At 43.0% G+C, this 12395-nt stretch overlaps 2 protein-coding genes across 12 annotated transcripts in view; both read left to right on the top strand.

Annotated features, from left to right (window-relative positions):
- mcm8 (minichromosome maintenance 8 homologous recombination repair factor) overlaps positions 1–6037 on the top strand; it is a 409889-nt gene extending 403852 nt beyond the window's left edge. For all 11 annotated transcript variants that reach the window (XM_058059051.1, XM_058059053.1, XM_058059049.1 and 8 more), the window contains 16 exons: positions 598–695; positions 773–971; positions 1064–1149; positions 1415–1560; positions 1903–1977; positions 2532–2670; positions 2844–2874; positions 2956–3093; positions 3180–3240; positions 3421–3501; positions 3653–3848; positions 3925–4141; positions 4690–4899; positions 4999–5075; positions 5294–5483; positions 5794–6037. In XM_058059051.1, coding sequence (XP_057915034.1) covers positions 598–695; positions 773–971; positions 1064–1149; positions 1415–1560; positions 1903–1977; positions 2532–2670; positions 2844–2874; positions 2956–3093; positions 3180–3240; positions 3421–3501; positions 3653–3848; positions 3925–4141; positions 4690–4899; positions 4999–5075; positions 5294–5483; positions 5794–5886 — 2037 coding nt within the window. In that variant the 3' untranslated portion in view covers positions 5887–6037. The remainder of the gene's footprint in view (positions 1–597; positions 696–772; positions 972–1063; positions 1150–1414; positions 1561–1902; positions 1978–2531; positions 2671–2843; positions 2875–2955; positions 3094–3179; positions 3241–3420; positions 3502–3652; positions 3849–3924; positions 4142–4689; positions 4900–4998; positions 5076–5293; positions 5484–5793) is intronic.
- A 135-nt stretch (positions 6038–6172) lies between these two features.
- crls1 (cardiolipin synthase 1) lies at positions 6173–11394 on the top strand. The gene is made up of 7 exons (XM_058059074.1): positions 6173–6742; positions 6812–6949; positions 8030–8159; positions 8239–8324; positions 8401–8469; positions 8928–9019; positions 9752–11394. Exons 1-7 carry the CDS (start codon positions 6320–6322, stop codon positions 9843–9845), a joined length of 1032 nt encoding a protein of 343 aa, XP_057915057.1. The 5' UTR covers positions 6173–6319; the 3' UTR covers positions 9846–11394.
- Positions 11395–12395: the final 1001 nt, after the last annotated feature.

The raw sequence follows: 12395 nt of genomic DNA, 5'->3' as shown, positions 1-12395 counted from the left end.
AATCAATAAATAAATATAATAATAATAATAAAACAGCAAATAATAAAAACTTAAGAAACCACTTATAGTTGGTGGGTAGACAAATTATTTTTTTTCAGATTAAAATTAAAGCATTATTAGAGCCCTGTAGACATGACAAAACATGACTATAGTCACATTTATACTCTTTTTATTTACAACATGTTGCGCAACTGCAAGGTCTTGAGACATATGCTAACTCGCAAACTAGAGAGCTAGCGACCTAAACGGTAGCCTTCAAGTTATTTCCTTTAAAATTAAATAGCCAAAAACTTACCACTTCCACACGGATAGGGAGAATAACTATTAACAGTTATTTAACCTTTAACATCAAACGTAATAATTTTTTCTGGGTACATGATACCATACAGCATCCATATCAAACTTGCGCGGGCCGCACTAACATTAAACTTTCATATCAAGGCGGAGGCCTCAAACTAGTGTCCTGCGGGCCACATTTGGCCCGCGGGCCGCGTGTTTGAGACCCCTGTTCTAGAGGGTCACCAAAGTCTTCATATTGGGAGTTAGCAGGATTTTGAATAGAGTTTATAATATGTGTTCTTCTTGTGAACCAACCAGGTGCTCACTGTGGATTTGGAGAAACAGGCTGCCGAGCTGCAAGGGGAGGAGCTTCCTGTGGCCACGCCAATCATCAACATCCCTCACATCAGTGCAAGGTACAAGGCAGTAAAGCGCACAGTCATTTACTGTCATCACCTCACACAAAAACTATAAGCGGGCCACTTCTCCACAGGCTGTACAACTATGAGTCCCTGACTCCGCTGCGCACGTTACGTGCCAGTGTGTTTGGGCAGCTGGTATGCGTGAAGGGGACGGTGGTCCGAGTGAGTAACATCAGACCTTTGTGCACCAGACTGGCCTTCAGGTGCATGATGTGCTCAAACACGCTCTCACTGCCGCTGCAACGTGGGAAATATGCAACACCCACCAAGGTATGGACACACACGGTGGAGGGAGTCACCCTCATCATATGTTTATGGTCTAAGAATGTAATTTATGTGTGTGTGTGTGAGTGGTCTTACAGTGTAACCAGCCAGACTGTCGCAGTCATTCGTTCTCTGCCCTACGCAACTCTCCTCTTACACAAACTGTGGACTGGCAACTCGTCAAGTAAGCACAGACTGTTGAAATTATCTCTGTATTTCTGTAATTTAATCTGTGTGGAGGCACAACAGCAAAAACTTTACATAATAAACTAAATAAACTACAAACATTTATTAATGTTGGTGTCATTGTTACTGGTTGAGGCTGCACTTGTGTACTACATAATCTCACCACTAGGTGTCACAATCACCCCATTGGTATAACAGACCAAACTGAATACAGCATTGTCTGAATTGTATTGATTAATCTTTTAAAAATGTCCTTGAAAAAGGGTGCAGGAGCTGATGTGCGGTGAGCAGAGGGAGGCTGGACGAATCCCACGCACTGTGGAGTGTCACCTGACCTCAGACCTCTGTGATAGCTGCGTACCCGGAGACACTGTGACTGTGACGGGGATCGTTAGAGTCACAAACGATGGTAAAGACACACACATTTTAATGCATGTCAGGGGTGTTAGGCATTCAAGATGGACATGGTCTACCTCACTAGAGGGGTGCGCTAAGTGCACATTCCATCCATTCGTTTTCTATGCCACTTATCCTCAAGGTTCGCGGGTATGCTGGAGCCTATCCCAGCTGTCTTTGGACGGCTCACCAGCCAATTGCAGGGCACATATAGACAAACAATCAGTCAATCTCACTCACATCACAAACAATCTAGTGGCTGCTTAAATTCTTGAAACTTTGATAAGTGATAATTGATAATGAATACGTAATGTGATTTAAAACTGACCTGGGAACCTTGTTGTCCACGATCCAGGCACCTCCAAGAGGAATCAGGACCAGTGCATGTTCCTCCTCTACATTGAGGCCACTTCAGTCAGCAACACCAAAGGTGCGTTTTAGCCATGAAGTGTGTATCTAAACTGGAATAGGGCAGCACTGGAAACATTGGATGTTTCCTGTAGCGGTAAAGGCCTCTCTCATGATTACTATTCCTCTGCTCTTGCCACTTCACGGACAGCTGATCTGTAGGGCATGAGAAACTGGAAGGGGAAATGTAGAGTTTCTCTTTGAGCATATAAACAGCAAGAGAACCAGTGTTGTAATAGTGGTAGTGATCAAACCGCCGAGCCAGCATTAATACCACTGAGTGGAAATGTTGAATCTTGTGTAAGAAGTCCCACTAAGCGTAATAAAAGTATCTAATTTGGCAACTGTTTGGCAACAGAAAGCTGAAAGCTTTCTTTAAATGTACTAAACAGCTTAACACCACACAAAAAATATCTAAAACCACTTTGCCTACACTGAATTGGTTTGAGCATGTTTCATAAACAAAAGAACAAAAAGTCAAAGTGACCCCACATTCTTCAGTTTTTCTTCTCAATGGGAAATGTTTGGACTGCCCAGATGTAAAGTGTGATCACCAAAACTTTTGAATGGTTTTAGGTCAGCAGTCCAAATCGGGAGGTCAGGGGTCCAGAGGGTCACATGAGGATCGTTCTGGAGGTGAAGAGTTTACTCTAAAGGAGCTCTACGCCATCCAGGAGATCCAGTCGCAGCCCGATCTGCTTCGACTGATAGTCCAGTAAGTGTTTGCATGCGTCTGTCCACCTCTCTTTTTATATATTTTCACTACTGTACTTCCTGAAACATGTCTCACGAGTCCATGAGGCTCCAAAAAACGAAACGAACCGTCGATGAATCTTCATGGTGATGAAAGATGTTGATTAACACATTCACTTCATTTGCAACCACCAGCTCTCTGTGTCCCGCCATCTACGGCCACCTGGTGAGTTCCACCATCAGCTCTGCCCTACCTGGCTGGTATTACATTGACCTGTCACAATGATGCACTCTGTCATGTTGACAGGTGGTGAAAGCCGCGCTGGTGTTAGTGTTGTTCGGAGGCAGACAGAAGCACACCGATAAGAACAGTGTCCCCGTCAGAGGAGACCCACACGTCCTGATGGTGGGCGACCCTGGGCTGGGCAAGAGCCAGATGCTTCAGGTGTCAGCGCATTGGCTTCATCACCTGAGAAGGTGGAGTTTGTAACATAACTAAATACATTAAATGCATTTTTGTTATTTTTATAGGCTGTTTGCAATGTGGCTCCGAGGGGAATTTATGTCTGTGGCAACAGCGCCAGCACTGCAGGTAAACTATCGCAACACCGTCATACACAGGCCTCACATTACACCTTGCATAGAGCAGTGTGGTTGTAGTAAACCAACTTTTTTTTTCTTTGCCATCTCAAGTGTGTCTGAATGAATATGAACATTAAAAGTCTAAAAGAAAGGTGTTCAATTTTGAAGCATGTGTTGTTTGTTTCTACAGGACTAACAGTGAGTTTATACAGAGATCCAGGAAGTGGAGATTACGCTCTGGAGGCTGGAGCCTTGGTCCTGGCCGACCAAGGTGGGAAAGAGAGCGCAAACATACTGTACATGTACATGTTTGCAATATGTCTTACACTCACCTGACACAATCTATTGTGATCTTGTCTTAAGACAGATAATAAGAAGATGCAGTGTTGTGTTTTAGTCACTGTACATCCTATCTTTATTAGGTTTGTGCTGCATTGATGAGTTTGACAAGCTGGGCAGCCAGCAGCAGGCTCTCTTGGAAGCCATGGAGCAGCAGACTGTGAGCCTGGCAAAGGCAGGAATCGTCTCCTCCCTGCCAGCTAGAACCTCCGTGGTAGCTGCCGCCAATCCCGTCAGAGGACATTACAGCAGAGGCAAGAGTGTCTCTGAGAATTTAAAGTAGGTTCAGCAGCCATTCAGTCATCGCATATCATTGATTGTGTCCCCTCTAAAGTCTGTCGCTCTTTACTGTTAGAATGGGTTCGCCGCTTCTCTCCCGTTTTGACGTCATTTTCCTCCTCCTGGACATCCCAGACGAGGCACATGACCGCCTGCTATCTGAACATGTCATGGCGAACCGGGCTGGCAAAGGAAAAACCAGCAGCACTGTGGTTGCCAGGAACAACAACAGCAGCACAGAGACCTCCATCTTGCTGGAACACTCTGACATGCCACTGTCTGATCGTTTGAAGGTAAAGCCCAAATACCCACTAGATTGCCACGTGCACATGTACACAAACACTGTATCTCATATGGAATTCTTCAATCAGTAGTAGACTTCAATAAGTATACCGTGTATACTCTGTATTTAGTTCCTGAGTGTGCCAATCTGTCCCAAATCCATTACTATCAATGCATACTTACACATCTTCTGTTTTTAATGGTGAATTCCAAAAGAGCCCCATCACCGTCATTCGGATCGCCTGATAAAATTATCTGCCAGCTTTTTTTCCCCAACTTCTGTGTGGTTCAGTAATTAAAAATATATGTGTTATTAGTTTTTCTGGATTGTGTGTATCCCCTGCTTTACACCACCCATTTTTCTTTAGTTGTCCCGCCCCTACATAACCAAGATGGTGACTATTGAGGGTGGTAAGTGTCCAGCACTGTGCACTCGCCATTTTGGGCATTTTGAGTGCTGACAGTACACTGCATTTTGCTGTACTTCTCATTGTGAACGCACTTATGCACTCAAAATACTAAATGTGACGATTGAGACACAGCCCCTCTTGTTTTGAAGATACCTGCAGGTGAAGCTTCTGACCCCATTCCAGCGTGCTTGTTAAGGAAGTACATCAGCTACGCTCGCCATTACGTGCACCCGGTGCTCTCTCCTGAAGCCGCACAAACGCTTCAAGACTTCTACCTGTCACTGAGGTCTCAGTCGCTGTCTGCTGACTGCACACCCATCACCACTCGCCAGCTGGAGTCACTCATCAGACTCACAGAGGTAGTAGCGTCAGTCCTCTTGCACCATGCAACAACTCACACTTTGATATTGTATGACATTGAAAAGGAAACCTTATGTGTCAATGCTGCTTTTATGCAGGCGAGAGCAAGGTTGGATCTCAGAGAGACGGCCACCAAGAGCGATGCTGAGGATGTGGTGGAGATTATGAAACACAGGTAAGAGTCAGAGTGACATCTTTATGGCCACCACAGATGGAGGGTAATGATAGGTGGGCTACACAAAGCTTACCAACCAACCAAAGCTATGGCTCAAACTTGAAATCATTTACAAGTTGTGGGAGTAACATGCCTACACTCCTTCTGAGCTTTATTTGTGAAGATAAGACCGCTGCGTAGTCCCGCCTCTCACACTCTGTTCTGTTGTGTTTGAGCAGCCTCGTGGATACGTACTCAGATGGTCTAGGAAATCTGGACTTTGAACGCTCCCAGCTGGGAGCTGGCATGAGTCAGCGGAGCGCTGCCAAGCGACTCGTCAACGCCCTGCACACACATGCGCAGCAGACCAATCAGAAGCAGTTTGACCTTCAGACCATTCGATCTGTGGCACTGAGACTGAACATAAAGGTACAGTGTATGTGTATGTTTGTAAGGGCTCTCCATTGAACTTGGGTGTATGTGTAAACGGCACTCACCATGTGTGTGAAATTACAAGCAGTGACTTATCATATTTCAGTCAAAATAACACACTTGCCCATACATGCCCAACAGAAGCAATGTGTGGAGATGTGGGTGAGCAGTTTGAGGGTTTCCTTGGTGGCTAATTTACAAATATTTAACCAAATCACCAGTCCCCAAGCAAACCCTCAACAGCCAAATTCATGCCAATATACTTAGCATTGACATACAGTATTTTTACTTTATTTACTTTGTACAGGTGATGGACTTTGACGGCCTGGTGAGTTCCTTGAATGAACAAGGTTTCCTGTTGAAGAAAGGAGCCAAACTTTACCAGCTTCAGACAGTCTGACAACCACAACAGTAGACTGTAACATAACAAAATTCATAATTTTAATTTAAACTGAAGTTTCAATACTGCGGAGTCTTCCTAGAAATATTTGAAATATCAGTTCTCTCTGTTTACTTGCACTTTATTTGTTACACAGTAATAAAACACTATATCCTAAGCAACGTGTTGTTTTTCAAACGTTTCCAAATTGGATTAAATTCACAAGTTGTATTGTTATTTATGGGATCTAGTATGTCCCAGTTGGGATTGTGTTTTAGGAGCAAGGCAAAACAGCGCCGCTTGCGTCCGAGGATTTTTACGACGTTGCCCACCAGATGACTTTACGGCAACATGGCGACCTGCTTCAGTAGCGCGGTGTCTGACGGCAGTAAGCGGTAAACTTCATCATGGTACTGGGGACGGGGAGCCAGTTAACGGAGGAGCATTGACGACAATGATATTGTGTTTCACCCCCGCACCGCTTTGCCGCAAAGCCGCGAACTGTTTGCTGTCAGCGCGGTGTGCGGCTGCGTGTCGGCTCGAGGAAGCGTCATGGCGGCACAAGCGCACACCTGTCACTGCCGCGAGGCTCTCACAGTCGACGACGGGCAGCAGTTCTTGGAGCTTCGGCCTCAGAGGGGCGGACAGCCGCTTACCGTGTTGCCTCATTCCACGTGGCGTCGCACAGCTGTCGACGTGGCGGCTTTGTGGAGATGTGCTGGTTCACCATGGAGGTCATAGCAGGTTCGCTGTCAACTTCCGGTCTCTGCTGGCCACAGGAGCTCGAGGTATTTGCGACAAGAACAACAAAAGACCCGACGGACCCAGTAAAGACCCTCCGGTACCTGGACAGGGGCTCTTTAAGTTTAAAGAACTGGTGAGTTTTTTCACTGTATTATCTCTTTATTAAAGACATTTAATTAACATGATGTATGTGATTTTTCAGTACGAGAACCCGTGGACTATCCCCAACCTGCTGTGTGTGTGTCGAATTGTTCTGGCTCCTTTCTTGGGTCACCTCATCATCCAACAACATTTCCACCTCAGCCTGGCTCTTTTCACGCTGGCTGGAGCCACTGATCTGGTAAAACACATTCGCCTGCTTGGAGTTTATACAGACACTTTATTGTGATTCTTAAGACGTTATCTTCTGAGGAAGTTGAACTTTAGAGTGGGAAAAAACAGTCTGCTGACTTTCTACCACTCCTTTTATTGAGAGCAAATTACCCACTGACACTGACTCCAACAGGCTCATGTTGTGTTAACATACCTGTTACTTAATGTGCTGAGTAAGACTCTCCTTCTGTTTGATCACCTTCTCTGTATTTGCGTTGTAATGCTTGCAAATGGGGAGCCTATTCTCCCAATAGGTAATGGTAATGGTTTGATTTCATTTGAACATGCATCAGATTACAATTGAATGCATCACATAATCAGTTCACAGTTCCACATGTCCAAAAGGAGTAGGAAGAACCAAAGCTTATTAAATCCTACCCCTCCATCTGGTACTTTTACAATCATTAACTGTTACATTTGTTCACTTCCTGCTTTCCATAATACAGTTTAAGTTTTTTTTTGGTTTGGTTTTTTCTTTTTTAATAATTTACCTCGTGCCAAAGTACGAGGTGATATGACCATACAATTACATTATGTGTACCATAGTAACAGTCAATACAGTCAAAATAGTCACGACTCTTCATCTTTGTATTTAGCAAACACCAACTGCTTGTATTGTTTCTTGAATTGGCTCATCGTTGTGCATTGTTTGAGGGTCTTACTCAATCCATTCCATAGTTTGATTCCACATACTGAAATGCTATGGCTTTTTAACGTAGTCCTAGCATATAAGTGTTTCAAATGTAGTTCTTCCCTGAGATCATATTTCTCCTCTCTTGTAGAGAAGTATTGGATGACATTTTTAGGTAATTGGTTATTTTTTTAGCCTTATGCATTATTTTAGCTGTTTGAAGATTAACTATATCAGCAAGTTTAAGTATTGTGATTTTATGTGATTTTAGAAATAAATCAAACAAATAGTTTGGCAGCTGTGAACAACTGAATTGCTGTCATGTCTGAAGATTGTAAATTTGTCATCATCATCCAGCAAGACTTACGGGGCCTTCAAGATGTCTGAATAAATTGTGTTTGTGTCCTTGTTTCTCAGCTGGATGGTTACATCGCCAGAACGTGGCCCACTCAGAAGTCAGCCTTGGGAAGCGCCCTCGACCCGTTGGCTGATAAAATCCTCATCAGTATTTTATATGTCAGTCTCACCTATGCAGAACTCATACCAGGTATTATTAGTGTTCTTCCTTGTGGTAATCATAATAATACTCAGTACTGTTGTTAATGTTTTATTGCGTTTGTCTATAGCTCTGTTGACAGCTCTAGTGGTATTCCGAGACATTGGTTTGATAGCTGCTGTCTTCTGGGTCAGATACAAGACGGTGCCGCCACCGGTGAGATGTTATATTCCATTCTGAACAGTTTTTATTTCACAAAGGACACATTATTAATGTTTTTTTTTTTTACCAGGTGACCCTCAGTAAGTTTTTTAACCCATGCTACACCACCGCTCAGCTCAAGCCAACACTCTTCAGCAAGGTAACACGTGAAAATATAGCGTAGCATCACAGTGTGTCAACACACTGCAAAGTATCTAACTCCACCCCTTTAGACAGCCTTGTCACTGTCCTTGGTACTGCAACTAACGCATGCCGAAATGTGCATCAATGAAGAGAATTGTCTGTCATTGTCACAGGTACAAAATAATAGAACGTGCAACCCTAAAAGGTGCACTAGTATAGTATGCAATAATAATATATTTTTTTTTAAAACTCCCACAGCAATGAATGACAGGATTTTACTTTTTTTCTGAGCAAGACACCCTGAATGTGCACGTATAAAGGATGCGGGATTTAATAAAATTGGAAGCGTCCTGCAGGCCAGATTAAATGTCTTATTAGGCTGTAGTTTGGCCAGGTCTGGTTTAAATCCTCATTGCCTCACTGAAATATTATTAAGTAGGTCATTTTCAGTTCCATATGTGTCCATGTTGGCAGGTAAACACGGCCATCCAATTGGTTTTGGTCGCAGCATCTCTGGCGGCTCCAGTCTTCCAATACACCGACAGCGTTCTCCTGCAGTGTCTGTGGTAAGATGCCAACAGCCTTCATTTTTTTTCCTGATACATTTTTGCATATACAGTACATGTTAGTACATGTTAGGTTGCGACTTGACCTTTTGTATTCATGCGATTTGGACTAGTTAGCACAAGAGCTAGCTTTGTAGGAGTCGTCGTCCTCAGCCTCGTAACTTGACCGTCAACCTGGAGCATGCTGCTTATTGTGCTGTAGGCTATTTTTAGCACATTTTCAGTAAATATGATGACACAGGATTTCACCTGTGGTTTATTTTCTTAGGTTTAATACAAGGGGGTTGTGCTTCCATCTATGTGAGTTTCTATAAAGGAGTGTCATAAGTGCAGCCCGGTGGCCATTTGTGTTTTTATTGGCCCTACGGACATTGTAGAAATAAAATTAAACCAAAAAACACCCCAGCATAAATGGGGAATATTGTAAAAGGGGACAATATAAAAAGAAACTGAAGCTGAAATATTGATAATAATAATAACCCAAAGCTGCGTCCGTCTTTAAAGAGCCTATCCTGCTCTTTTTTTAGGGGCTTGTAAAATGATATTGGATCCCAGAGTTTCTTATAATACACCATAAATCTCAATGTTATTCATATTCCACATTCCGGGATAGCACAGCCTGGTCTCTGTTGTATTTGTCATGTTGTTCTCATTATATAGTACATACGTATACTTTTGGCTTACTCTTCTAGTTGGTACTAAATGCTAAAATTTGTGTGACACATGTTGCAGGTACATCACCGCCGTAACAACGACAGCGTCCGGCTACAGCTACTGGCACTACGGCCGCAAGACTGTCCAGGTGCTAAACACCAGGTCACCATGATGAACCCAGCCAGGAATTAAACGTCTTGTCTGTCTAGACAACTTTAGCACAGAGGACGACGCGCAACCGTAACGGTGGCCAGGAGTAGGGACACTGAGCGAGTCACTAAATGCATCACCATGCCGATGGTAAGCGGCTGCAGCATCACATACACACAGCAGCACTGCTACTGGACCAATGTGAACAACTATTTTTACAAGAGTGGTGAGAACCACTAAGCGATGTCACAGGATGGATTTTTTTGAAATAAATGATTTATCAATAAAATAGAAAATGTCTTTTAACATGAACGTATCTTTGTGTCCATTTGGAGAAATGGAACTGATAACTCTTTCGGGGGTCTATAGTAGGGGTGGGCAAACTTTTTGACTTGCAGGCCACATTGTGTCAAATAGGCAGGGCTGCCTATACATCGGTGGCATCAACAAAACAATATACTTGCTCACGGTGCAACTAAACAGCATGTAACTTAAAACTGGGTCGTCCAGCTGCAACAACAATATGAAATAGGAACAATAAAACATTATGACACAAAATTGACATCCTTCCCATGGCTGAGATAAGGTTCCCACGTGTTGTGTTGGCACAAAGGACGTTTGTTTAGATTCTCTAATGTAATCCAGCAAAAATGCGACAAACAGCAAAATCTTGAGAGAACGAGTACCACAGGCTACCCAGCATACCTTGCCACAGGAACATACAGGTGTGTTTTTTGGCATGGTATTGCATGGAGATATTTGTATGCCAACTTTGTATGTACTACTTACTTTGTACATCATGTGTGTTAACATGTTGTGTTGATTGGATGGAAAGTAATTTGGAAATGCTCGGTGGGCCGAATTAAGACGCTTGACAAGCCTGATGTGACCCTGGGCCGCAGTTTGTACACCCCTGTGCTAAAGGAATCTTCAAACTAAGTAGCTTAAAAGTGTTGGGGGGGGAAAACAGTTTAATTCAGTGTTACTTTCCATCAGGAAGAAGTGACCTCTGAGGATTCTTTTAAAGCTTCTTAAGCCCGACTAAAGTCGTCTGTTACAGTTCCAAAGTGTACAGTGCCAAAGAAGCTTTACGAGTGTTGAACTTGACGTGTTTGACGCCCCGAACGCATCATGGGCACAAAGCACTTCCGAGCCCAACTTTTTGGTCCTTGACTAGTTATGAAACCAAGTGATTCAGTGTATTTAAGAGTCGCAGCAGTAGTCCTTCTCTCACACACACACACACACACACATATACAGTCGTATAGACACTCACTCTCACACACACACACATACACTGGTCTTTTATGGGCCTGAAATAGCACTACGCCTCCCACTCTGCCTTATATAAGCTCCCAGCACGGAGATTTGATGGTGCAGATTGGGGAGCGTGCACGTGTGTGTGTGCGTGTGTGTGGGCAGTAGGAGTGTCTTGAGCCGTGTGTGTGTGTGTGTGTGTGTGTGAGATTCTCTCAACTTCTAATGCACCAAATGACGAAACAAGCCCTATTGTTGAACTTGAATTTTTTATTTTTTTTATAATCATCAGCTCACGTCTGTCTTTGAAGAGAGCGATAAAAAAAAGCTAATAGTGAGGTTGACCTGTTCTGTCTGTTAGCGTGGCAACAGGCCACTTCCTGGCCTGGTTGGTCAATTCCATTGTAACTCAAACGTCAAAAAGGGGAAATAAATTCCTCTTTGTGCATTTTTGTCCAGATTTGCACCAAAATGTAATACCCTCATGCTCAATTTGTAGTTTTTTGTAACAAAAAAACCTGCAGGACCAATTGTAATTTGACAATTAAATTAATTTCAGATAAAATACAGCATTTTAGCATAATGTTGTGTCATACATTTAGGCAGCATCAAGTCCTTCTTAAAAGACAAAGCATCATTTATCTTTGTGTTGAGATTCAGATTTATTGTATCCGTCTTGATTCTCGTCCATGTTTTCATATTGTCTGGACTGCCAGTGCCGCAACGCTGCCAGCTTGCTGTTTTCATTTATTAGCCGACGCATTGTCATCAATGCTTTCTGTTTCTCCGTGAGCACCACCACCTTTTTGTTTATTAAATCTCCCCGGCCTCGCCCACTCTCCTCCCGTAATAACCGTTTCTGTTGGCAAACATGGAAATACAATGCCAAACTCTTCTTTTTTTTTTATCACTGGCCTTCCTTTTTATAGTCAGACACTATTTTTAAAAATCCTTCATTTTTGGATAGCTCTTAGAGTGGAACTTCAATGATTGAATAGAATTTATTCAGAAATCTTCTCATAAGAAGTACACATAAATAGTCTGTTCCAGCGTCAAACAATCATTCAACTTTAGAGTTTACATTGTATGCTAAAAAAAGCACAAATATATAGACAACCTGTTTTGTCCCCACCCTAGCTAGCATGAATTAACTTGAGGTTGTGAAAAGGACATATATTTACATTAGTATTCAATAACGTCATGTATTCCCACATGGTATCAGCATTTGGGATCAAATAGGAGATAAAAGGAAAAAGTGGGAAAATACAGTATAATAGTTGACCTGTGCTGCATGGGAGAAAGTTAGATGATGCGT

The sequence above is a fragment of the Doryrhamphus excisus genome, chromosome 20 (genome assembly GCF_030265055.1).
Source record: "Doryrhamphus excisus isolate RoL2022-K1 chromosome 20, RoL_Dexc_1.0, whole genome shotgun sequence".
Classification (NCBI taxonomy): Eukaryota; Metazoa; Chordata; class Actinopteri; order Syngnathiformes; family Syngnathidae; genus Doryrhamphus; species Doryrhamphus excisus.
Note: the sequence above shows the minus strand (reverse complement) of the source record. Positions and strands in the feature narration are given on the sequence as shown.